The sequence below is a fragment of the Thunnus albacares genome, chromosome 15 (assembly GCF_914725855.1).
Source record: "Thunnus albacares chromosome 15, fThuAlb1.1, whole genome shotgun sequence".
Lineage (NCBI taxonomy): Eukaryota > Metazoa > Chordata > Actinopteri > Scombriformes > Scombridae > Thunnus > Thunnus albacares.
This window is the reverse complement of record NC_058120.1, coordinates 12,880,912-12,907,919: the sequence shown is the minus strand read 5'-3', so window position 1 is coordinate 12,907,919 and position 27,008 is coordinate 12,880,912. Positions and strand designations below refer to the sequence as shown.

General features: G+C 42.1%; 2 protein-coding genes across 3 annotated transcripts; one reads left to right on the top strand and one right to left on the bottom strand.

Moving 5' to 3' along the window:
• Positions 1-76: 76 nt before the first annotated feature.
• Positions 77-11,302, bottom strand: tgfb3 (transforming growth factor, beta 3). Its single transcript, XM_044374451.1, has 7 exons — positions 10,501-11,302; positions 5,702-5,865; positions 4,230-4,359; positions 3,964-4,071; positions 2,045-2,198; positions 1,268-1,421; positions 77-1,175 (listed from the first exon to the last, which is right to left on the bottom strand). Exons 1-7 carry the CDS (start codon positions 10,844-10,846, stop codon positions 1,017-1,019), a joined length of 1,215 nt encoding a protein of 404 aa, XP_044230386.1. The 5' UTR covers positions 10,847-11,302; the 3' UTR covers positions 77-1,016.
• Positions 11,303-12,445: 1,143 nt separating this feature from the next.
• LOC122997997 (intraflagellar transport protein 43 homolog A) lies at positions 12,446-26,840 on the top strand. 2 transcript variants are annotated; one of them, XM_044374453.1, is made up of 10 exons: positions 12,446-12,562; positions 14,243-14,344; positions 14,454-14,465; positions 17,837-17,907; positions 20,270-20,305; positions 21,152-21,198; positions 25,204-25,276; positions 25,990-26,065; positions 26,203-26,265; positions 26,526-26,840. In XM_044374453.1, exons 1-10 carry the CDS (start codon positions 12,518-12,520, stop codon positions 26,622-26,624), a joined length of 624 nt encoding a protein of 207 aa, XP_044230388.1. In that variant the 5' UTR covers positions 12,446-12,517; the 3' UTR covers positions 26,625-26,840. The 2 variants fall into 2 exon arrangements, with proteins under 2 accessions (XP_044230388.1, XP_044230389.1); XM_044374454.1 differs by lacking the exon at positions 14,454-14,465.
• The last annotated feature ends 168 nt before the right edge of the window (positions 26,841-27,008 follow it).

Below are 27,008 nucleotides of genomic sequence, written 5' to 3'. Positions count from 1 at the left end.
AAATAAAGTGCTCTAAAATACTTAATGAAAACAAAAAAAAAAACCCTCCAACAATAACAAAAATAGAACAACTCTATCCAACTGTCCATTTTTAATTAAAAAAAAGTGTTTCCAAGAGTAATAAGAAAAACATTTACAGTTCGTGATCTAGTTAAGTGTTCACTTAGTGACATACATTGTCTCATACAACAGAAAGGCTTCACTGTAAAATGAAACAATCCCTGGAATCACCATCCTGTTGCATTACAGAGGTAAACATAACCATGGAAATACTACTTTTGAATAAAGGTTGGTTTCCAGCATGTTTTCTTTTTTTTTTTTCCTAAGATCATTTTTATTCAACGGCATTTAATCCTAAATAAACAGTGTAGATAGCTGCGGCGTGCACAGCCTCGGTTTCCAGCTCAGACATCCAAACGTGTCCTGTGTGTCAGGGCCGTGCGTGATTGGCCGGGGATGTATTTGCTCTCAGCAAACAATCATTTTTGTTTTACCCTCTTTGATGAATTCCTATCACGCTGAGTTCAGTCTGCATGCTCAGTCATTTTCTCTTTTTTGACCCCAATTATTTGTATGTCCTTAAGAATGCGGTGGTCACTGGGAGACAATTTTTTTTGTTCTGTTCCTCTTTTGAATACCATGAAATATCACGAAATACTGAGGTACAGGCTGTTCAAAATGCTGGCATATGAAATAAAACATGAGAAACACTGATGAGAAAGGCGATTGCTGAAGGTCAACAAGAGGTCTGATGGGTTTGAGGGTGCCGCTAGTGAAGTGTTGTTTGACGAGTCTTCTGGGTAAATGCTGCCAATGATTGTGAGCGGAGTGGTGGGCCGCATCTTGTCGGCGGGGTTTTGATTTTTTTCGTGAGAGAGCTCGGGCAAGGCTGAAGCAGGAGGAATGGAGGACAAACTGTACCGCGCCCCCCCCCCCCCTTTAACACCTCATACCCGCTCCTGAGTAGTGCTGGGAGCCGTCACATCCCATGTCTCTCGCTGGGGCCCCAAAGCCGTTTAGCTGCACTTGCAGGACTTGACAACCATGTTGGAGAGCTGCTCGACTTTCGGGGAGCGACCCACGTAGTAGAGGATGGTGAGGGGCTCCAAGTCCTGAGGGACACAGCAGGGTGAGGCGGACGCCTCTGGGTTCAAGGTGTTGTATAAGCTCAGCAGCTGTAGAAGAAAGAACAGAAGGCGAACGGGATCAGCAAACACATCTCCCAAACACATTCATTATTTAAATGTGTTGTGGCACTTTGTCTCACCGAGCTGTGGGTGGTGTCAGCGCTACGTAGGTAAGGACAGGGGCCGGAGCAGAAGTTAGCATAATAACCTTCAGGCTGATGGATCCACCTCCAGCCCAAGTCCTGGCGGAAATTAATATATAGTGGTCGCACACAGCAGTTCTCCTCATAATTGCTGCAGACAAGAAGGGAGAGGGGATTACACTCTTCATTTCACTAATTACAAACAAATTTAAGCATACATTTTCCTCCCTACGGCCTCACTGCCAGAGATGAGAGAAGTTGAGAAATTCCACTCTTAGGTGTGCCCTTATTTTCCCTCTTGGAGTCAGCCCAGGTGTCTTGGTGCTGCCTGTCAGCCTGACAGAGGAAATCCAGAGCTGAGGAGACAGCGTGTAAGAGGAGGTAGCGTTTGCTGGTTCTGGGACAGATCCTGACTTGTATCAGCTAATACCTCTGTCATGCTCGTCTAGCTGATTAACAAAAGCTTATCCTATGTATCCTGTGCCCATGCACTTTTCTTCCCTGCCATATTTTTGAGACATGACAGATGATATTTCCATTTCATGTTGCCTTGGCTGGTGTACAGCACAACTTGACAATAAGACACAACTGCCTGCAAGACAGTAATGTCACTTTTTTTAAACTATAACCCATAATCTGTCTTCTAACAAGTGCTCAAATCTCCAAAATTGGCAGTGCAGGTGCAGCCAGAGAAATTATTTTAGAAAGTTAAAGACAATAAACAATAGTCCAAGCAGTGCATTACATTTTCCAGTGTAAGAAAATGTGCCCTACTTGAAGCAGTAATTAGTGTCAAGTGCCCGCTTGCGCCTGCGGGAGGAGGACTGGGCATCCAGCCTGTGGGGAGGGAGCATCATGAGGATGAGGTGGGGGTAGAGCTGCTCCTTTTGTTTTTTCCCACGGCTCTGATCGTAGTCTCCCTCCATACCTGCAGGAACAAGTCAGTTAGTAAGGAAGATACAAAGAACAACAACAGCACAACAAAACATAGAAGATCTGTTGAGAGCTGACTCCAGTCGAACCACAATTTGATTCTCATTAGTGTAATTTTTATGGAAGGATCATCTCCAGGCTGAGCTTCACTCATTTCATTTCTGGCTCACTTTTCACCCTTCTCCTTATTCAACACTGGTCCCTAACTTCCTTCTTTCCTCCATTCTCCCCCCTGGGCCTGCGTCTGCTCATCCAATCTACCCCTGATAGCTAAAGCAGTGGATATCTCAGGAGAGATGCTGCTGGTGGATATGTTGGCCCCTCTTTAATTCGGGGCCAAACGTCTGAGCGCCGTGGCAGCACATTCCTTGTGGCCAAGCCAGTCGGGAGTGTTCCCAGGATCGAGGGCCCGGGGGCCCCAATGCTAAGTGAGATACCAGATCAACTGTATTCCCATGCTCTGTGTCTCTCTTCTTTGTAGAAAGGAAACCCATTATCTTACTGGAGAGACCTCAATGAGTATCACTGCTTGAGGCACATGTTGATAAGTGTGCTACACTTAAAAATCCAGAATATAGGTATAGTAATTGAAGTGAGATATAAAATATTTTGACTTTAATTCAATCCCCTGTCCCTTGTAGAAGTAAAGTATAGGGTCCACTCTTCCAACATGACTACACCAAATGGAGCTCCCTGTAGAGGCCCTGAATAAAGAGTTGTGTAGGGCCATATCAGACATCACAAGAAGAACTAATGACCAACCAATGATCCACTGATAACTAATTATCCAAAAAAAAAAAAAAAATTATATGATTTTTGGAAACATCTGAAACTGGAATCCAAAAAAAGCCTCTTATATCAACTGGTCCTGAAATCCACTAATGCAAATCATCTTAAAACCAACAATACCTCAATAGCGCTAATCATAATAAACCCAAGTTTCAACAAACACAAGATGTCTATCTGGAAATTTAGACAAATCAAACACAAATCAAATAAACTGAATTGTTATCCGGCCCTCGATCAAGAATACAAACTGGCAGAACATCTTTTCACAGTGAGTGATCAAAAGCGGGGACAAATCCTGACCAAATGCAGACCGAGCGACCACAATCTGGTCATAGGCCATGATGCGCAAAATCTAGGAAACCTGCAGATGAAAGAGTCTGTCCTCAATGCACAACAGGAGAGATTGAGACCGAGATGCAGTCTTAAAATAGGACAAATTTAATCAGAGAAGAATACTTAAAGACACCTGATTTATTGATCCAAAATTTGATGAAAGATGATGAGAGTAGACAATCTTAGATTCATCAAGGAGAGAGATATTGAAAGGAAAAGTTAGATATCATGGAAAATATGTTTATTTGATTTTTTGCTGAGAGTTCAATGTGTCTGTTAAAATGTGAGGCTGCAGCCAGCAGTCGGTTAGCTTAGCTTAGCATAAAGACTGGAAACAGGGGGCTAGCCTGGCTCTGTCCAAAGTTAACAAAATCCGTCACTATGCCTGCCAAAAAATAATCTGGCACATAACCCCTAAACCTCCTAGTAAGAACACCCCACTAAATTCGACAACTGTAACCATTGTTGATTTTACTTATATGTCATTTTTGCTCTTGAGGACTTGTGTTTTTCTTTTCCCCTGATCCTAATATTCTTCATATAGATTTATATAAATGTGTCTGATTGACTGACAATTTGAACACAACCTCAAACCGTCTTAACTTCTCGCATCACATAGGTATTAAATGCAATCTCACCTTTGAACTTGACCTCTAGCACCTCATTGGCATTCTCGATAATGTCACCGTTAGGCCTGAAAGTGTGGCAGGGACAGTGCACACTGATCTCCAGGCCAAGATTGGTCTCTGAGGGGGGAAAACGAGAGCAGAGGGATGTAAGGAGCTGACATTTTTTTTCCCCCCAAGACCATTATCCTTCATTTCAAATGAACTTGTGCTCTTTGGCAGGAGCACTGATATGTAATAAGGTGTGATGCAAGGAAAAATTGAGGTGCCCCACTCACGTCGGTACATCAGCCACTCCCTCACTGTCTCTGTAACATCAAAGGAGACCCACTCAGACGTTCCCTTGGTCAGGACGTTCTTGCCCCCAATGTAGCGCTGTTTGGCTTTGGGGTCGTCTTTCTGGAGGATCTGTGCGGAGAGATGAAAATGTGACCCAGCTGCATAAACTCTCTCTCTCTCTCTTTTACACACTCACACACACGTGCACTCACACACACACACACACACACACACAGAACCAGAGCTGTCTGTCTGAGCCAGACTCTCCAGGATGCCTTGGGCCAAATGTCTACTCTTCATGGAAAAAGTGACTCCCTGTGTTGATATCCCCATTTTGCAAGTTAATGCCTGCGTGTTACCCTCCTGCCAATGAGAACCTGGCTGTCCTTCACATCAGCAGTTCAAACTTTGACTTGAGCCGGGCTCCCAGATGCAGTGTCACACAGTTCAGAAAGCAGGTATCTCTGCTGGCATTCATGACCTAACTGTGTTATCATGTCGAGACCCCAAACCAAGGTTGTAGGAAAATGCAATCTGACTGAAAAAGTGTGGTTTAGACATTCATATCTGCACCAGCACTTCTCTGAACAAAGGTGTTTATCTGTAGTGAGAAATATGTGTGTTTGGGTGGTGGGTATGAGCACTTAGCCCCACAGCAGAGCTAGGATAACCAGGTTCCTGAACATTGTCAGCATCTAATCTGTCTTCCTGTGGGAACGAGGGGCCGAGGGCTGCCAGCGTCAGCCCTCTGCCAATCAGCTCCAGCCTGAAAAGTGTGGGGGCGAGCGAGCAGCTCCATTTACTCCCCCAGTGGGTGACCCTGCCTCTATCTCCTCCTAGGCCCCTGGAAACAATCTGAGGGCCTGACAGTCTGTATTCAGCGCTGGCCAGAGCCTGCCTCAGAGGTGGTATGCAGTCCGGAGACGCTTGTCTCCCTGGCAGGAAATGTTGGAACCTGATCATTACTCCTAGTCTCTCACGGGAGATTAATGAGGAAACCGAACCAAAAAAAAAAAAAAAAAGATCTTTGCCACCCCACATATAGATGATCTAACAGATTTTACACACACCACAAAAAAAACAAAATGCTCATAAACACACAAATGCAGGTGCAGATCTATAAACCCCCTGTTGAAAGCATAATGCCTTACTTGATCTAATAAGGATGGACAACTGCTTTGAGATTGACAGCTAAGAAAGAAGAAATCGTCGAATGGTAATCTAGGGTTTCTCAAAGACGGCTGTGCAAGCTCTTAAATTCGCTCTAATGTAGAATCCATTTGACTGTAAGCACATGGAATAATGATCAGCGCTTGAAAAGAGAAGAGAGGGAGTTGGACACCCTAATATAAATGTTTTCATCTTCCTCGCTGACCTACACGGGCTCTTAGCAATAGGCCTTCTGAGAGAAATAGAGCACATTACCCCCTGTGTTCTGCTAACAGTGGAAACCAGCAGTCAGTTCACACACCTGGTAGAGCTCAATCCTCTGCTCATTTTTCTTGGCGCCGGGATTGGGGATCCGCAGAGCTCGAAACTCGGCCCGAAACAAGTTGGTGGAGTTCTTCTCCATGGTCGAGACGTTGAAGCGGAATACCTTGGAGGTGATACCCCTTGGGCAGTAGGGGAGGTCATCTGCAGGTAAAATGGAAATGATGACTCAAGATTGGCTTTAAAAATGTTATTAAAGTTTTCTTCTACCAAAAAAATTGGAATATCCAATAAGACTGAAATTCTCTATTTCTTTTGTCAGAATCCCTTTAAGCTCTTATTCATCTGTTACCTCATTGTGTACATGTAATCAAAGCCTATTTTCCACAGATATCCTTACAGGGGTGGACATGTTTACCTTCTGATGACTGATAAGCTTTTTGCAGAGGATTTCCCACTACAAGTTTAGATAGCTTACAGATAGAAAAAAAACATTTTTAACCATTTCTAGTCCATTCCAGGGAGATGTGAGCCATTACCACGAACCATCTGTTTATGCTTTGTGCGGTCCAAGTCAGCAACAAGTTGAAGTCATGAAATGAAAACCAAATGTCCCATGTGGTGGTTTGAGCAGGCTGCAGTGGGACGGCAGCGCGCTCCTCCCACCAGCTCTGGAACCCAACAGGTGCTCTGAGGGCTCAGACACAAGCCAAGTACTTCCCTGGATCAAGAGGTTTAGCCGGCAACATGTGGGCTCTAGTGCTGGAACAGGACAATACCTGAGCAACCAAACAAGGAGGGCAACTCCATCATGACAGTAATTCCACTGAATGCAAGCTTGACAAGTAATAACTTGCTGTAGACCTTAACATGGCATGTGGGTGTGTGTATGTGATAGCATGCCACACTGACCTTTAGCAGAATCTGCTAAATAAATGGCCCCATTATGATTTTATCTGAAAAGCTTCCTGTTGCACTGAAGCCTTTCCCCTTTTTTATACCATAATACCGTTGAATAGTTTATTATTTTAACAGGCCAAGCACATGCAGTGTTGAGCAAAACAAGCACATAGCAAACTTTTTACGAGCCAAGTGGAAACAGTCATTTACAGCCAAGCCATGGCTAATTTATTACCCCAAGCTTAAGCTTTATTACCAAGCCTCAGATTTGCTGGTGGTTAAAAGGGGCATTGCACCTTTAGCTGATTTGCACCTCGAGCTGTTTTTGGACAATGGAAACTCAGATGTTCGGCTGTTTCTGTGTCATCATGCAAAAGGAACTTGCACATCTCCAAGTATCTGTACTTCGTTTGACCCATAATCCTATTTCAGCGTCCTCCCAGTCATTATCTGATATTTCCACAAAGTTTTTTTTACAACTTTCCCTATTTATAGGTGACCTTTTCAGCATTCATCCCCAGCCATATATCTGTCCAGTGTTTCCACACAATCTATAAGGAGGAAACCTCAGTAGCCTTTTCCTCCCCTCACTCACTACTCCCTCTCCCCTCACCCCCCCACCCTCCCTGCCTCCCCCACAGAAGGTGGAAAGCCCCACTTCGAGGGGAGATTTGAAATTCTAATCAAGTCTTTGGTTTCCTTTTGGATGACCTCATTTTTCCCATTGCAATGGTTTTAGGTGGATTTCACATTATGGCTTATTTTTGCCAAGGGTCTGAAAGGTAATTTGTTCCATGTTGGCAAGTAGAGGGGATTGCTTGCATAATTAAAATGAAATACATTCACTAATTTTCTGACCCCTGCAATTTTTACATGAGCTCTCTAAGACCAGTGTCGAGATGTTGACATAAACTTGACCTGTAAACTCTTTGATTAATGTCAAAAAGTTTCTCTAGGGTCCCACTTCTTCAGTCACCCACTGCTAATGATCCATGAAATATTTTTTTAATGTTTAATATTAGAGTTAAAAATATCACTTGGTATGTTTTAAACATTATGGTGGTAAACAAATTAGATCTACTATTATGACTACTGATTGAGTTAAATTACACACTGCTCTTAGATCAGATTCTAACTGGAGAATTGACTTTTGTTGTGGGACATTCTCATTAACAGCCTTGCAAAAGTGTATTTATAGTCACATATAAAAAGCCTGGGTAACAAAATGATACCCAGTTGATTGATTGGATTCATTTGAGCATAGACAGGATTTAAATGAGGGATTTCGTGGTGAAGCAGTACAAGAGGGCCCGGGGACAGACTTTTGAATAGTCACATTAAGTGACTCAACCAGATGCTCGACCACACCTCACACCCTGACACACGCTCACACACTGACAGACGCCTCCCGGGTCTAGGATTGCCCTCTCCTCCTCTCCTCCCCTGTCCTCTCCTCTCACAGACAACAGGACACTGATAAAAAAAAACTCTCGGGAATCACCTCTCTTTCCCCTTTTGCCTGGAGGATTGTCTGTGATGTCAGTCTCTCCAGTGCTTTGTGGAGGTAAACAAAGGAAATAGGAAGCATAAGGCAGCAGGTGCTAGCCAGCTGCTGAGGTGTCTAGACCTCATATGGGACAACACAAATTTCTTTTGAAATATATTAGCAAGAATGCACAATGTTCTAGTTAAATTGTGGTAGCCTAAGTTAGAATTTTCAAATTTATTCACATTATGTTACTATGAAAAGGTTTGATTTTAACTGTCAAATAAGCCGGGCCTCATTTCTCTCCTTCCCTCTTTTGGCTGCATGTAGACACTGACTGTGGCAGGCCGCTGAAGTAGAGGAGATAATGTGAAGGAGCTCTGTTCTGAAGAAAAACAACTTTTTTTTTCTCTCTCCACTTGATTAAGGATGAGGAAGCAAAAATGGTAAAGGCGTGGGAGTTGGGGGGGAGAGATGCTCTGTTTTTGGGAATAAGCCAAAGACCTCTGTCTCTGTTTGTTCAGATGACATCATCTTTCTACTATCCCATATATCAGATACCCTGCTGTCCTCAGCGCCGGTCCTCATTTTTTACTGACCCAACACTGAGTCAATGATGGGCTTAAAATTTCACTGAAACTGCAGGCTTCAGTGTGCAAGGCTTGAGCTTTCTAATTTTAAGATGTGAGAGTCAGTGGATTCTTTATGTTCAGTGTCATCATGGTATACTTAAGATGTCTTTAGGCATTTCTTCAACAGTATTTAGTTTATAATGACAGGCAGGATGGCATATGGGTGACATAAGGTGCCACGCTGGCTTTCTAGGCACATCTACATCACTGCCCTGTCTCAGTTATGGTTCACCTACTCATAAATAACAAATACCTTGATTTGCATTAGTAGTAATGTCTAATAAAAACAGTCTAGAGCATGTGGTGCATTAAAGTATGAGAGAAAACTTTCTGTTTAACTTTTTAACTGGGCTCGAAAAAAAAGTAAAACTTGACTCTATTCCCAAACACTCCCACCTTCCAAAAACAGTGAATGTAAAACTCATTATATCCAGCAGGAATGAAAATGAACTACACTGCAAAATTATCAAGGTGACAGACATTATGTTCCTACATACTGAAACATGCCCTGCACTCTTTAAGATTGCATAATGGAAAGGAGGAGAAAATGCCTAATTAATGTATGTTGGCACCTTGTGTTAATTTGGGTGATATCCTCCTTAGATGAGCTGTTTAGTGCAGTAAGTGTTGCCAGTGCTAAGTCAAGTTCACGTCTTGTATTATCACCTACAGTATGGGCTACAGTATGAGGCCAGCGTGATGTGTCCTGGGCACCTGGCCATCACTGATCCCACTCCTTAGACCTCTTGTTTGTTTTGGGAGCTCTGGCTACCTCTGACCAGTGGATAAACCCCGAGCTGTGTATTTTGAATGTCAGAAGCACTTTGTGGGACCTGTGAAATGGATTTGATTCAGGGGCTTATGCTGGAGGCTCTGCTCAGTGTCACAGCGCAGCATAAACACCTGTTGATTTCAAAATGGTAACACCACGCACTAACCGGCCGCTGACCGTCAACAGGCACAAATCCAACTCCTCCACTTAAAAAACAAACTCCGGAGAATCACGGACGGAGCTGCTCAGTGAGCTTCTGATTCAGATTTCTGGAACAATCAATGGACCATAGTTTATACAGGAAATACCAATATGGATGAACAGGGGAATTAGATCATAACACAGAGCCACTCGTCTCCTCACTACTAGAGAGAAATAGTGGGGAAATAGAAGTGAGAGAGTCGTAACAGTGGATGAAAAATATTGGGAAACTCACGGCCAGAAAATGGAAATTAGGTATTGGAGTTGGCAATAAATAGCTACTAGACTTAACTGCCTGAGAATTTTCCCCGCTTAGGAATGTATCAGACTTAGGCTGGAGTTCCCATGGCTTTGGTGTGAGGTATGTATGAGGAATGGTGCTCATTCCAATTAGACTGTTTACTTTGCCCTCTCCTTTGCGCGCCGCTCCACTGCTCACAGGCGCGTCTGTGCGTAAAAGCTGCACAGACACGAGTGGACTTAACGCCAGCTGGAAAAATTAGATCCTGTTTTTTTTTTTTTTTTTTTTTTTTTGACTATGTTGTCTCACTTATAGCTAATAGTTTTGTATCATGGCCAAATGGAAAGGATTTAGTTTTATGGGCGTAAATACATTTGCACAAGTGCTTTCACAAAAATATACGTCACGGTATTTTGGATCAAGTTTGGGCATCTACATCTTAAAAAAAAAGGGAAAAAAAGGTTAGCTGTATGGCGCACTGCCAATCACAAATAATAGCTACATATTTTATCCACCCACATCCAGAGCTCAGCGGGTTTGTAGTAGAGATATGATTAATACAAATTTACAAACACTCAAACAAACATGTCAAAGGGAGTTAACTTACTGTTTTCTGTTGGACCATTGACCATGTTGAACTTGTAAATCTCTTTGGCATAGTACTCAGTCTCCGTGTTATCCTGTCCACAACTCTGCTGCCTGTCTCTCCCCAGCTCCTCAATGAGCTCCTTGGTACTGTTATAAAGGGCCAGAACCTGAAACGGTACTTGACTCGGACCTGTTGTTTGAGGAGGACTGGTCAGTCGGAGTTTACTGAGGATCTGTCCCCGAACCGCCTCCACTCGCTTTTTCTTTATGTGGTCAATGTCCACAGTGGTGCAAGTGGATAGCGACAAAGTCATTGTCACACAATTTGAGAGGAGGAAAAACAGAAGTGCTTTGCCCAGATTCATATTTCACTCTGCGTTCACTCACAACCGAGGCTTGTCAAGTAAAAAGAACGGAAAAAAACAACAACAAAAAAAACTAAATTCCGATTTGAATAGAATCCCCTTTTCTCTTTTCATTCAGGTCGTGAGTGAGTTCTGTTCCTGGAGGAATCCCATTTTCTCAAGTGCTATCTCATCTTTGCAAAATGCGCATTGGCATGAGAGCAAATCCGTGCCATTTCTGAAAAATAATCTCAACTCTTCATCAAAACTCTTTATCCTACTCTTCATTCCCCCTCGCCACATACACGCATCTCTTTCCTTTCTTCCAGAGTTTACAGGGCACCAATCTCTGCACCGTGCTTCAGTGTCTCCATTGCATTAGGCTCCTTCCATCCATTTGTGCTCATGGAGTCAGTGCGCCTCTCTTGCTATCTCCCTGCAGTCCAGCCTCAAACACACTCCAGCGCTTTTCCCCTTTCACTCATACTTTATAGCCACAAGCTGTGACGTTTCCGAAGGAGGGGCAACCTCTCCTCGGACAATAAAGTCTGTCCCATTCTGCAGTGTCCTTAATAAGATTTCAAAACTTTATGCTGTCAAAGCTGATCTCGAATCAAACTTCACATGTGTGAAGTATTGAGCAATCTGTGATTTCGCAAGAGGGACAATAGGAAGAATTCCCACTGAAGAGAGGACACTTGAGCTAATTACCAATGAATAAAACTTAAAAATGCACTCATATGTAATCCCTCATCAACTCTCAGCATGTAGGAACTATGGTGCTCCTTAATTGGATTAAATAGAGGCCCTTTAACAATATCGACAACATCCCAAATACAGTTCAGATAGACATTAAACGCATATGGAAAGCCAAAGTTAACAAAAGGGATCTTGAAGGTGCACAAGGGAGTGCAGCCGGCTGCTGTGATCTGTTTAGATGCTGCTACCGTTCAGCTTCTCCCCATTGACATAAAACATACACAACAGCGACATCTAGCGGACATGTGGAGCAACATCAGGTCATATTTCTTCCTCTATCTCTGTGTATGTGTGGACAGTGACTGTGGTAGGCCACTGCAGTCAAAACAAAACATTTTTTCCACTTCATTAACGACGAGGAATCAATGCTAAAGATGTGGGAGAGATGCTGTTAGTTTAAAGGCCAGCTATGTCTCAGTTTGTTTAGATGACATCATTTTACTGTCACATATATCTGATTCCCTGCTGTCCTCAGTGCTGGTCCTTGTTTTTTAGTGACCAAACACAGTCATAATTGAACACTTCGATGTGAATTCTTAAAATGGTAACATACCGAAGATCATCCTTCACTTCTAATATCTTTGTCCTTACCTAATTTCTTCATGATTACGTTTATGATGATACGACTGATAAAAAAAGAAGATGACTATTTCATAGGGAATTGCTGGACGAGGGATGAAATTTACATGCATTTAATCATTATGATCATACTCAGCAAAAACAGGGGCAACGTTATAGTCACTTTGTCATAAATACTTGTACCGTGTAACCGCTGTATTTATTTATTTATTCATTCATTCATGTAATGGATTCACAGCAATTTACTATGACACGCACTTTCCTCCTGATTGGCGTTACCATGGAGATCGTTGCTACGTGACGCCTGTTGATATCCAGGAAGACGCTGGCCTAGCCGTAGCAACGGGAAGAGAAATGGACGATAGCTTTCAGCTCGGAAATGCTGGAGCGGTAAAAAATGTGAGTGGTTCGTTTTAATAGTGCAGTAAATGAATGCATTAAGGGAATTAATAAGCAGAGCTAACATTGTTTGTGGAGTTGAGACCACACTGTAACGGTGCAGCGAGGCTATCGCTAGCTAGCTGTTACGTAGCTATGAAGCTAAAGTAACGATAACCATCAGCAAACATCAGCTAGTCAGTGACAGAGATTGCGATTTAAAACCTGATACAAACAAAGCGACATTATCGTTTGCAGCTTTTCAGCAACAGCAACAGGAAGGTTTGTCTGTGAGTATATAACAGTTAGCTAACGTTAACTAAGCGGTTAGCCGTGCTAGCTCAAATCCCTCGACATGTAAGTTACAGCTCAATGTTTGTTCTAAAACTTACACGAATCATACCGTACGTATTTTGGGGAATCTACAATAATTCAATTGCTGTCACAATCTTTCTTCATAAAAGACTATCCTCTAACTCGTCTCCTGCCCTGACAGTGCTAGAAATACTTTCTGCAGCTATTAGGATGTTCGAGGTGCTGAAGTTCATTTTTTTTATTGCAAAAATATTTGAAATGAAAACAAAACAACCACACCCAACTGCTCTTAGTTGACATTAAGGCAATATTGCAATGCTGTTCTTTGAGTTAACATTACTCAATGATAAACCATTGCTAGAAGACTACAGAGAAAAACTGCTTTAATAGTATTGTCGTCGAAATAGCATTTTAGAGAACAATGCTACTTTTCAGCATTAACACTTAACCTTTTGTGCACCTACATGTATCACCTGCATCTCCAATGTGGTACAGCATGTTAATGAAGGCATGACCTTCCATCTCTACCTGCCATGTTCGCTGTTATTCCCAGCCTTATACATCCCAATCTGTTAGAGCTAATATCAGCTTCCCAGTTCCTTTTCTCTCTGGTCTATATGATGTGTATTGCTCCATTACATATAATATTATATTATATGTATTGTTATTGTTTATCTTTGTGATCAAACTTTTTTACTTATCATTTGATCTTGTTTTGTAAAGCACTTTGGGCTCGATCTTTGCATGTGATATGCTATACAAATAAAGTTATTATTATTATTAATCCCACATCAGCAGCGCTAGGCACCTTGGTACTACTGCTATTTACCCCAAATCCTTTGTCTGTAAAAAGTAAATTTAGGTCACTCAGTTAGATTTGAGACACTTACCTGCTCTAGATCTTGTTTGGTATGAACGTTTGAGTTTACAGATGTTCTCCAGAAATCCTGGGTATGTTTGTGCTGTCAAACTTTTTTTTTTTTTTTTTTAAAGTGTCTAACCAATATATTATGATGACCCTACTCTGTGGGGTGTTGTTCCACTCTTCCAGTCCTTTCAAACAATTTGTTGATAATGCCCACGTGATATTCATGGAAGGGATATATGTGATCATTGCCACATGTTCACAAAAAATGCATAAAAAGTGAGCATACTAAGCAACACACACTGGGGAATGCAGACATGACTGTAGAAACTTGGTTTATTCAAGTGGAATAACCTGAAGTCCATTCATAGAACATTTGGTTGGCTCAGTAGATGGTACATTTCAATAAAAACAAAACCACAAAGCATTTTGTAGATGTTGTGAGTGCCAGCGCTCTTACATTCACATTCTTAAATCAAAGCAATCAATTTCCCATTTTGAGTATTTGCACATTTTTCCAGGTTGCAAAATCCGGACGAAGGGCTCGACTTACCGCAGACCAATCATCGTTTGAGGAAGCTCGTTACGTAAGGAAGTCCTCCACCTCCGCTTCATTGGGAGAGGTACTGTTTCTGATCATGTGATTATTGTAATTAGCTGCATGCTATAATTTCACCTCACAATAAGCCTCATCAATATGCATTTTGATTTTCTCTCATACATGAATCAAAGGATGATGACGAGGTAGGTAGCATGAAAAACGTGGTGACTTTGCATGTCTTCTGTTGCTAAAGCTCCAGACATCAACTTTATACCATTTGCAATTAATGCACAGATTCATTAAAAGTGAGACCCATACTGTAGTTTAGCTGGTTGGATCTGATATCCAGGCCTGTTGAGATTTGCCTTCTTTCATGTCACGGCATACACAGTGACACCAGCTTGACACACATGGTATAAAGTTTTAATGGAGTGCTTATTTACGCAGATAAGTTGCTATTTCAGCAGATTGTAAAGCGAAGGCAGTAAAAACTTCCAGAGTAGCTGCTATTCATTTATTGTCCTGTTTGTGTTGGATTTCATGTGCTTGCATGAAGTGTTTTGAAGTGTTACTTCATAGAAGCTCTAAAACCTTTATAAACCTTAAAAGTCACAAAACACTGTAATTGTACTCTTATAAATTGTCTCATTGAAAAACAAGCACATTACATCACTTATTTCTCTACCATTAATTTTTATTAATCCTCTGCTCTCACTGGCTAATGCAACATGAATCACTTTAAGTCGTGGCAGAAATGCTGTTGTGAAGTTTTCTCAGTGATGTTGAAACATGTTGGATTTAGTGATGCTAAACTTAGGCTAAATATAGGACAACAGTATATGAGGGAAGTCATATCAACAGTGACAGTTGAAAGACGACAAATAACTTCGCTTCACTATCTTTGGCATTCATGGAATCAGTCACGTTGTCTGGATAGGCAAACTGTAAAAACAGCCAGCATTCCCAAAGCAAAAAAATTCCAGCAATGCTCTTGCTTTAGGCTAATCTTTCCAAATTAGGCCAACTTCCCTAATGTATGAACCAGTATTCTCGCGCCCTCTTTGACCTGCTGTGCACATGCAATACATTTTTCCAGAGTGTCGTGCGACTGGGTGGGTTTATTTACAGTCTTCGTTTATCAACCCTGGCCTCTTCTGCCTAAAATACCCAACTGATTGGTCACATTCCTGACATCCTTTTAAACAAAGACTCAATTGCTTTTATGGGCTCGTAGGGTTTGGACACCACAAGTTCCTTGCCCTAGAGACCATCAGAGATTCTTGAATTAGAAACCACGAGGACTAAACTAATTGGCTTAACAGCCATAACTATTTTACTACAACTGTGAGGTTCATATTTGGTCATGAAGAAATGGAGTCACGGATTTGTTTTGTTTCTCAGGACACTTATGGTGCTCTCCATTTTTGTTGAGTGACATAACTGTCCAAGGACGAATTTATTACACTCAGAGACACTTGAATTTATTATCTTGTCTCTCATGAAAACTGTTCATTGTTTGAAATACCAATCGTGAAACATCAGAGTGATTTCATATGACTGAAAGTGATTTTTGTAATGTTGCTTAAAATGCCACAATTGTCCTTATTCTAATCCCTCTTATTCTTGATAAAGAGACAGTCACTAATTACACAAAATTGAGGGAGCTTGTTCAGCCTCAGCTCTCCGGATTAATAGTAATATACAGCGGAGCAGTGCGGGCTCCCCCCTCCTCCTGCCCTGCTTAATGGTGACATTCAGATTTATAAATGGCTCTGGTGAAGGAACCAGCCATGAAAGATTATTTCCTCTTTCATCATAAATGAAAGAAATTCTTCACGAGCACTTTGTCCTCTGCAGACTCAATTTAGTAATGAGAAATGTTGTGCCTTTTTTTCCTTCCTAATTCATTTGTCTAGTGCCCACCCTTGTGTGCTCTAAGGAATTCATTCATTCAAGTGCTGTTCTCAGGGTCCCGGTCTCAGGATCAAGATGCATACTGGGTTTACTATTTTCAGAATCAAAGAATGAGAGGGTGAGGGTCATTTTTTCCGTGTTAATCTATTTTAGGGGTCAGACTTACAGGCCCTGGCAGTTCCCACACTCTGCTCCATATGTTCTGGTCCTGGAAATGGACGTATTGAAAACTATAATAAACAAAACAATGGCGTGCATATAGACGACTGTGCTGCACATACCAGACTTATTGTTTACTGTACATGAGCTTTGTGGTAGCTTGTAGCCTAAAGGGAAACTATTATCCTATTCCTTATTTTCAGTCATATATAATGTTACAGTGTCGAATGTTCATATTAAATGTAGCCAAAGCGTCAAATAATGAAGTAATCCCTGTTAGCAAAACTCTGAATGCTCAATTTCCAACGTTTTTTTAAGTTGAGCCAATGTCGGCTCGTGACGGATTTCTTTATATGGTCATCTGCTCCACGCATAGCACACAAGTTCACTGCTCTGCTCCGTTAACTTAATGGCATTTTTCCATTATTTTGGGGGTAGTCGCACTGAACCATGACTCGAGTTGAGCTGGCACGCTGGGAATGATTTTCCCTTACACAGCAGGGCAAAGTAAAATAAGTAACTTACCTGTTGGAGGTGTACTGGTCGTCTGCAGCTTTTCGTCAAACATCATCATCACTGTGGCTGTTTCTGCTTGTACTATTCCTCCCTGCATTATTTCAAACTGATCCACTGAACAAATAGCTTCAGATATTTCCATATGGTGTTGTGTCGGCCGGTTTTTAGTGCCGTTAATGAAGCTCTGCTAATTTGGTGAGGAACACGTTTCATTTTCTGTAAATTCTTCACAATAAAAATCTCCCGTTATTTAGACATTTAAAAGCTTTTAATATGAAGCAGTAAAGCAGGAATTTGGGTTTGCATCAGCAGTAATTTAAGCTGGCCAATCAGAAGAGTGGGCTCAAGTGGAGGGGGGCCTTAAAGAGACAGGAGCTAAGACTGCCTGTTAGAGACAGAGGCTGAACTGAGGGGCTGCATAATGGGCCGGTATAAGATGAATAAGGAGTTTTTTTAACTGTGCATCATGGAAAGATCCTTTAGTGGAGTCCCAGAATAAAAATATAGAGTTGGAAATGAGCATAATAGGTCCCCTTTAAACATCGGAGCACAAGAGTAGCTTTGGTTTTAATGGTCCCCACACCTTGAGGAGGACATTTAAACTTACCTTTCCTGCCTTTTACTTTTATGCTAAGGTTTGGAGTCTGCTGTCTCTGTTGAGGTCTTGATTTTCTGTTGTTGCAGACAAGAGGGCCCCCTACTGGCACCACTGTAAAAATTACACTGGTTTTTACAAGTTTCTCTTTCATTATTTTTCCCCCTTTATAAAGCACAAGATATACTATTCAACACTGTGTTAAATGTGTAATATTGATGTAAAACATAAGACTCATAACTAAGATACAAATTAAAACTATATATCACACAAGCATGATATTTTTCTGCTAAAGACAGTTTATATTCTTACATATAAATCTAATTTCTCTTCTATGTAAATGAGTAAACTTTTTAATGAACTTGCTGTTAAACTCTTCTCTTCATCCAGGGCCCCCCTCCTAAACCAGCCCGGAGGCAGGGCGGCTGGGCAGAAGAAAGCTCTGGTTCCAGTTCTGCCAAGTACGTATCTTCACCTTTTCCTCCATCGGCCAGTGCTACACTGGAGGCGGGGACTGCGAGCTGTGGTCTTGGTTTATGTGTTATTAATGAACTCTCATGCTGTTGAATGAGCTTATTTATCAGTGCATATTTGGCACTCAGGCTGTGAATCAACAAGGTTAGAGGGAGCCTGTCTGAGCAGGCAACTCTCCATTCGTCTTCATCTGTGAGCAAGGCGGTAATTGACATGGTTAATGCATCAGCCACAGGAGGGCACTGTTAGTCAGCTAGGCACTTCATCACAGGGGTTCAAGCCACTTAATCACCCCTTACCACTGCGGTCTGCTCTTTACACAGGGTGCACAACATGTAGAATTCATGAAATATTTGGAACAGATGGAGGGTGTTTGCCAAAAGCTTTCATCTACAACTAACACTACAAATCTAAATACTGTACATGACTGACTCAATATGAGAGTTTTTATTATGATGTGGAACCACCTCACCTGTCTTCTCTTCCACCTGCCACTGCGCTTCTTCTCTTCAGTCTCACTGGAGGTGAGAGCACAGGAGATGCATTGAAGTGAACAGGCTGAGTCAATTGTGCCTATTTGCTTAGTTTACTGCACCGTTAGTGCAAAGCAGGGAAAACAGCAAACTCAATAGATCTTTCCTTTCTCGCAGAAGGTCAGCGTGTCGCTTCTCTGCTTTTGCGTAACCCAGCTTGATTCCCAGTCTCAAAGCGATTGAAATACAGGAGGTGTAAAAGGGGTTTGCACGTGCATTGATCCTCTCTGAAACAAAGTAAGTAATGGTCCCCCCTGGAACTGGCAAGGACTTTTCCCTTCAATGTCACCCCTCATGCTCAATCACCGCCGCCCTCCTCCCACTAATCCCAGCGCAGAAATCCCTGGATTTGTCGATCTATCACTTCTAATTGACACTAAATGATCTGTCAGTTTATTGATGAACCTTTGAAACCAGGTTGTCACAATATATTTTATCCCTAACAACTTTTTCCAGACAGTTTTACCATGTCTATCGCTTTGCCTTACATGAGTCTTAATCAAGGGGCCTGTAATGTGTCTTAAGTGTCGCCACCCCCGCCCCCCAGACAGGACACAGTCCAAGGGCAGGCAGGTAGGCTCCCTCAGCTCCTCTCTGCCCTGCCTGGTTGGACTCTAGTATCATCAAGGCTGTTGTCATTCTCTCCTTTTGTTTTGGATTAAGTAAATGATTAATTAATAAGGTTCCAGTCTTTAAAATACACATAATAAATACATCATGATTTATATATTAATTTGTGTGTATTCAGGTTAAAGTAAGATGCTACTCTCTACACATGGGTGCTAGATTCTAAGGCTTGGTATCTGGGTTTATATGAGATTTCGAGCTTTAATTTATTTGACGTAATAAAGATCCTGCGTGGATTGAAATGTTGCCTGCTCTGATGGTGACATAAAAGTAGGAATGGGACTGCAGGTGTTACCTTTGACATACAAGCTTTAATTGATTTTCCATCCTCGTCGACACAGGGTTTACCAGCCAGTGATCTCTATACTACTTCATTGTGTTAGGAGCCCCTGAACACAAGTTGTGCAGTGATTTGACTCCCAATGTTGAAACTGATGTACTGTAAAAAGCACCTCTTTTAATAGTTGTGTTTTAGATGAAAATATTTTTACAGAAATATGTAAAAAAAAAAAAAAAAAAATGCATTCATATAATATAAATTAACAATGTAGGTTTGCACTTCTGGTTTTTGGCAGAGTGAAAAATAACACCAAGTAAAAGACAGTCGCAGTACTGATTGTATTGCCTTTAAAACCAGTAGGGGGCACTACTTAACCAGGAGAACTAACAAAAGCATTTTGCTGCATGAAAAAGCTGCTACTAAAACACATGTTTAGGCTAATAAGAAAAACATACTAAAACTTACTTTTGCTGTAAAGATATGGTTAAATGGCATTGATAATGTGGTAATACTTGTATTTCTGTGATGTCACATGTGATTGCTACCTTTCTTAAAACAGATAGTGTGTGCTAAAACTGCCATGTTGAAGTAGAAAAGTGTCAAAACACAGTATTTGGGTGTTTTGCGTGCTCTGTTTAAGCTGAGCTGTGTAAATGGAGAGAAGTATGAAAATAGCGGCATGATCCAGCAGGAGGCAAGGCTGAGAAAACGGAGAGGAGAGGAGAAGACACGGCTGTTGTAGACCCCACAGTGTCTGATATAACGGAATCACTATCATTAGATACGGATGAAGAAGACATATCTATCAGGAAGTTTTGAGCTTACTGTTATTTTGAAGGAAGGAAAAATGTTATTTAACAAGTGTGTTATATAATTTGTCTAACAGCTGTTCTTTCTGCTGGTAAACAGATCTTCAAGAAGACCTGCAGCTGAGGATCTGGAAGAGTAAGTTGACTCAGACTCCTCATCCATATTTCATTGTACTCTTGCAGTTGTTGATTGAATTCAATGACAGCTACATTTTTGTATATGGATAAAAATAGGTTAGTTTAAAAGTTTGTTCCCTTTGCAGTAAAGTGAACATGGCGCTGTTCTTTCAGATTGTCCTTGGTTGCAACTAATCCATGACTTCCAAGAACAATCACTTAACATGATTAAAATACAGCGTGACTGAGTTGTCATCACTTTTATTGCTGTTAGGAGACATGTTTCCTGTTATTCTAGTTTTTTTTCCCCCTCAACCTCCTTCACATCATTCTGTGACTAGAATAGACATCACCATGAGGAGAGGCAGGTAGAGGACGCGGTCGACTGTGTTTTACTCATCATCGCAGTTGGAGATCGGTGCCTGAATGGTTACAGTGAGACAGAGACTCTGTGTGAAATGAAAGTTACCCTCCAGAAAAAATCCCTGATGTTGTGCTTCTGTCACAACTGTCTTGTCTTGGTAATACTTATTCAGACTGCTGCTCCAGCTGGGTTTGTTTTTTTTTTGTTTAGATATTCCTGGAGGTGATCTTGTTCAGGGCTGCCAGGCTGGTCACCCAGGCAGCACAACAACATCTCATAGCTCAATCAGTGCCTTTTGACAGAGGCTACTGTTCTGAAGTCCAGTCAGGCTCAAGCAAGTGTCCTACCTATCATGAAAGAGGGAGAAGACAAAAAACAGGCCCATCATCAAAGCAAAATAGCCCAGGAGCCAACTCACTCATTCCCTATGATGACCTCACCATCGGGGTGCATTTTGAAAGCATTAAATAATTCATACTCTCACACTTCCTGTTTCTACAGCCGTCGCCTGCGACCACAAACTCCCCAGGGATCAGATGATGAAGGAGGTAAGAGCACCCTCGCAATCCCCCACCCTGTGTCTCTGCTCACGGGCAAAGAGGAGCCCTCCAGTGCCTCCCTTGCACATTCATCCTCCAGAAGTAGAGCAGATAAGCAGGCAGTCAGATCATCGCTTTTCACTGATTCTCCCACCATATATTTCTCCTTGGATCCAGCATGAATGCACGTGTTAGAGCTCTGCCTTTGACCACCAAGTGCGCGACACCATATAAGCATGAGCCACACACTCGTTTGATAAAATATGTTAATTTAATAAAATCAGATCCATAGTTGCTGGAGAATATTGTGGCAGGATTTAAGTGGTACCCTCACCCCTCAAAGCGACACGGTTTGTCACAATCTCACACACACACACACACACGCACACACACAGAGTGAAGCAAGAGCTGTTGAATACAGATCTAGCGGGAACATTTCTGCTTCGACTGAGTCACCTGAGGGCCCAACTCTGCGCACCACAAACAATGTCGGGACTGAGGTGGGAAATTTCAGCAAAACCCTGCGAAGGATAATTGTTCTATTTTGCAGTGCAAAGCAGCAGGCAAAATAGGGTGAAATTGCCTTAGTAAAGATATGTGAGCATGCACTGCTCAGTTGACAATAGTGAAGGACTTATATGCATCAATGCCTCGGGTAGAAGTGTGTATGCCATTTATGAACAAATGCCATTTTGATCTTAACTCTTTTTGCTATAGCCTACTTTACTTACTTTAACTCTCTATGTCCATGCCTAAAATATCCATCAGCATTTTTGTAAAGTCAGAATATTGCAATACATAATAATAAGATGAATATTAATAATGAGAAGAATAATATCAATTAATACAACTCAAAACAAAGCTACACAGTGTTTTAATTCATTTTCATCAAATTGCTTTCAAGTGTTTAATTTAAATATTAAATTTTTGACAATTTTACGTATGAAGTCTGTGAAGATTTTCGCACAGTATTATTACATGGAGAGATGGTGACCAATAATATTTAATTACCACTCAACCCTGATGTAAATGTTGCAATACCTCCCTAAAATATTATATTTTATTTGGGTTTCATAGACTTATTTTCTGGTGTTTGTTGTTGAACAACAACAACAATAATACATTAAAAAACTTTCAAATTAAATTAGAATGTAATGATAAATCAACATTAATTGCAGGTTTTAAAGTACTTAATTTTTAATTTTATAATACTTTATGTACCTATTACATAAATGTACACACACACATATTGCCTGTCACTGTCTAGTGTGAACTGGCTAAAATGGCCAGTTGAATGAAGAGTCCAGAGGTTTGGTTTTCTTGCAGTTAATGCCGCCGGAAAGATTATTACTCTGCGGAGGGAGACCTCTTAATACAGAGCCGCAGGCAGGGGCATTGGAAATTACAGTGCTTAGGGGTAGTGAGATAGTCCCTGCGATCTTGATTATGTCCCCTACCCTTATCCCTTATGTCCACTGGCTACAAGCAGAGAAAGAGAGAGAGCGAGAAGGCTAGCCCAGTCCCCTGCTCCCATCTCCCCATCAGCTGCCCTCACAGCCTCCTGCTGGTCACTTAAAATAGCACCAGTATCGCAAACACACTCATCTGTTTCATGTCTCACTGTCTTTACTCTTAGCCGGCAATGTGTTGAATATTGTCTCATAAGCCTTTCAAATGGATTCTGTGCCTGGGTAATCATTTGACTGGACCCCTGCGTAGATTATAGGAGCCCAGGTGATGTGGGGGAGAGACGTCCTGTTCTCCAAAGTCGCTGACTGGCGTGTGCCTGCCGGGAGTATGTCTACATCCACAGCAAATTATCCCCTTTTGATATTTACATGCTTCAGCGGGGAAGCCGGACGCGACTGTGTAATAAGGATACGCGTGGCCTGCTCGCTGCCAGACAAAAGCCACCTTGATACATGTCCAGCCGAGGGAAGGAAGTCTGTGTGGGTAATGGGTGCCGAGCTGGGGAGAGACAGCTCCTCTTGATGGAGTTGCCCTTTGTGTCAGAAGAAAACACTGGCTTGTTTTCAGCTGCTTTGATACCCCGCTTGACCTCCAGTAATAGGTTGAATTTGGAGCTCATTTAAAAATGTTGTTCCTTTATTCACTTAATAATAGACTTTGCATATAGACAACATATGCCTCTGCGCTTCACATTGAACTCTCATCGAGTGTGTTAATAGCGTATTACTGGTTGAAATAGAGTAAAGGTGTGTGTGGGCAGATAGACAACCCAGGAAACTATTTGCAAAGAGCTGGACAGCAAGGCTTTTTGATGTCATTGCACTAAGACCATTAAATTTGATTGGGGGTCCAGGGGGGACGGATTCTGCTGAACGCTGTGCTTTGTAAATGAGAGGACAAAGTGTCACCGGGGCCTCATGAATATGAAATACCCGCGCCCGCATTTATTTGGATATCAGAAACACAGATGAATCTTGTCAGTGGCTAAACGAGCGTGGCATTTTTAATTTGGTTTAATTAAAAAAGAGAAAGAAATAAGTTATCAACAGAGGGGGAGGCTTTGTTATCTACAGAAAGTTGATGGGTTAGGTTTTGACCAAGTTGTCGTCAGAATTCTTCATCCAGATGAGAAATACGTTCAGAATCAAAGTGATTTCTTTTCATCTCTATAACTTTTATGGAGTACTAAAATGTAACGTTCCATCAATGATTGATGTTTTTCAACTCCGGGTTACTTTCAGGAGTTATTTTGAAGGAATGGTGACATAGATGCCAAGATATTTCCTCACATCAGATGCAGACTTCCATCTCCTCACCTCTATTTAGCTCCTCTATTGACTTTCCCCTCAGGGTGCAGTACTGTGGTTAGAGATTACTGACAACCCTCTTCATGCAGTCCAGCTCGCTCTTTTTCTCTCACTATCTGTCTGTTCTTCTCACTCTGTCTCTCTCACTGTCAACACTCAACTGTAGAGCTAATAAGGATGTGCAATCGGCTGCCCCTCCAGAAAATATTGTTCAGGAAAGCTGCATCACACCCCAAGTTAACGCATTTTCTATAAGGGCAGCAGGGAGTCCAGTTAAGTGTTTGGCAACTGTCATTACTACTTAAAATGTATGTTGCTGACATGATGAAACTTTTTACTTGAATAAATATTTCCCCCCCTCATTGATATTTGTGTCACACATTCCTCTAAATCTATAAAGTATCCTTTTGATAATAAATGTCAACACACAGTGAGGTAGTTATTATGAAATTTCAGCCAAGTCTTTGAACACATTTCATTCCCTTTATTCATTATTAACTATTTAGCTTATTTCCATCCAATCTTTCTATCCCTTATTATCCCTCTTTTATTTCCTGCCTCCAAAAAATGTCCATCTGAAAAATACTGTGAAAGTTTGCCCTGTCCTTCTTGGGAGTGGAGCCATCCTCTCTCCTGTTGCGTTTTGCCAATTAAAGTGGGTTCCCACTGTTTGAGCAGCGGGCAGGCGGCTCCTGGCACTGCAGCCCCTGCCAGGCCGCACTGTGACTTCCGACCCCACACAGATGGGCCCGCAAGCAAATACTCTTGCACATGGCTGGATGCCGCCCCAGTCGGAGTGGCAGAGTGGACATGGAGGTCGGCCTACCGGCCACTGTGGGTCCTGGGGGTGGGCGGCGCTGACAGGGCCCAAATGCTAAGGTAGCAGGGGGTGCTTTCTGGGGAGCCCCTGGCCAGCGCCCCTCTCACAGCAGGAAGAGCTGCCGCCTTGACTCCTGAATATTCATGGCCGCATGGCTATTGTGACAGGGCAGCTCTTACGAGGATGTAGCTAGAGAGAGGGAGGGGAGGAAGTGCCACACAGACACATAGTCACACAAACACACACACTTCTAGCAGCCATACACAGGGGATTTACTGTATTTTTTTTAATGATTCTGTCATTTGCCTACTGATCTGATTTTCTCAAATTTTGACACTTTTTAGAATAGAATCAGATTCAATTTTTAATTTGCAAGATTCAATTTTGTGGTCTCTTTATTGTTTTTTGGTTTTTTAGATATTCCAGTGATTCCAGACCTCGATGAGGTGCAGGAAGAGGATCTCACCATGCAAGTTGCCGCTCCACCGAGGTACTGAATGCCTTGAAAACTCTTAGAAGTTCATCCTTATCACACAAGAGAGCTGACAGTTAACCTCTGTCCATGCACAGGACACAGGATCAGTAGCCTGCTCTGGTGACTTTGATGGTTACCTGTCCTCATTCGTGCCATTGCAGAGTGTCTACCTTTATCGGCCTGAAATGGAGAAATAACAGTTGGGTGTGATTTATGCAACTCTGTTACCAGGGTCCTTACTAACCGGGCCCTTTGATTTACAGGGCAGTGAGAGACACGCCGACATGTGTCGAATATGTAGCAAGGCTATGACAGCGGTGGAGGTTATTAGGCTGGGGCTTGCTCTCTGTGCGAGATAATATCCACATTGAACTCATTGTGGGGGCAATGTAGCGTGTAATGTGCAGTAAGTAGGACTGGCATGCACTGCTAGGCCCCGGCCACTTTGAGAGCCCCCCCACTTAATTCCAACCCACAGATAAGCAGCTGGGTTTCAATTTGAAGCGTTTACCACTTGGCAACCATCTCCTGCTCTCTGTGGTCTTTGCTTGAAGTCTTGAAACCTGGTTGTGCACAAACTTCAAACTTCTCCAAAGCCACTTCTCAGTCTAGGTTTGCAGGTACTGTGAAAGCAATATTTTGTCTGTTGTCTGATTGAAATAAAAATCTCTAAGTGTATCACAAGCCTATGTTTTCTCAACTGTTCTGGCTTTATGTCACCCCGTTAGCGTTCAGGTGAACCGGGTAATGACCTACAGAGATCTGGACAATGATCTGAAGTATTACTCTGCGTTCCAGACCCTAGTAAGTCAAGGACATTTATTTTTATATCTCTTTGATATTCTTACATCTCTTCTCGTCAAGGTAGTACATTTACTTTTGCAACCAGCATCACCTCTGTTTGCGCAAGCTAAGTGCATTTCACTGCGCTCTTTCTTCAGGATGGAGAGATTGACTTGAAGCTCCTCACCAAGGTTTTAGCCCCAGAGCAGGAGGTGAAAGAGGTGAGTGAGTTTTTAGTAAATATAGCTTGTGAGCTCCCAGCGAAGGCCTGTCCAGCTGTTTCTGGAGCACCAGGGGAGGTTGCCACTCTGTCTCCCAGGTAATCAAGATTTATGATGTGTACATTAACACCCTCTGCTCTCCTTCCCCGTTCTCCTCTCTTTGCTCCCTCTGTTCCTCATACTCTCTTTCTCGGTTTGTCTCCCTCTGCCTCCCTAATTCTTCTTTTCTCCCCCTCTTCTGTCTCTCTTTTGCTCTGCAGGAAGATGTGAGCTGGGACTGGGATCATCTGTTTACAGAGGTGTCCTCAGAGCTGCTGATGGAATGGGATCAAGGAGAGAGTGAGGAGCACGCTGCATAGCCAGTAACATGAGCAGGAGGTTTGGACTGAGACTTTAGATGGCTCCAGTGGGAACTGGCTGAATGTCCATTACACAGAAGGGCCAGTGACTTTGGTTATATTAACTTTAATTACTGTTTGTTATCCAGAATTTATATTTTGTAATGTGTATATACAGCATTTCTTGCATTTTCTAAATAAAGTTCACTGCGCAGTGAGCAGTGCAGTGTTGTCTTACTCTGTCTTTATTTAGGTTTTTGGGATTTCACCCTTTTTCGTTTGTTAGTTTTCACTTAAATAGCCAAAAGGCAAACTGATTTAAAAGCCCCTCTGAAAATAGCTGTCACAGATAAAAATGCCCTCGCTGTACTTCCAGCATTATCAACACCCTCATACAAGTCCAAG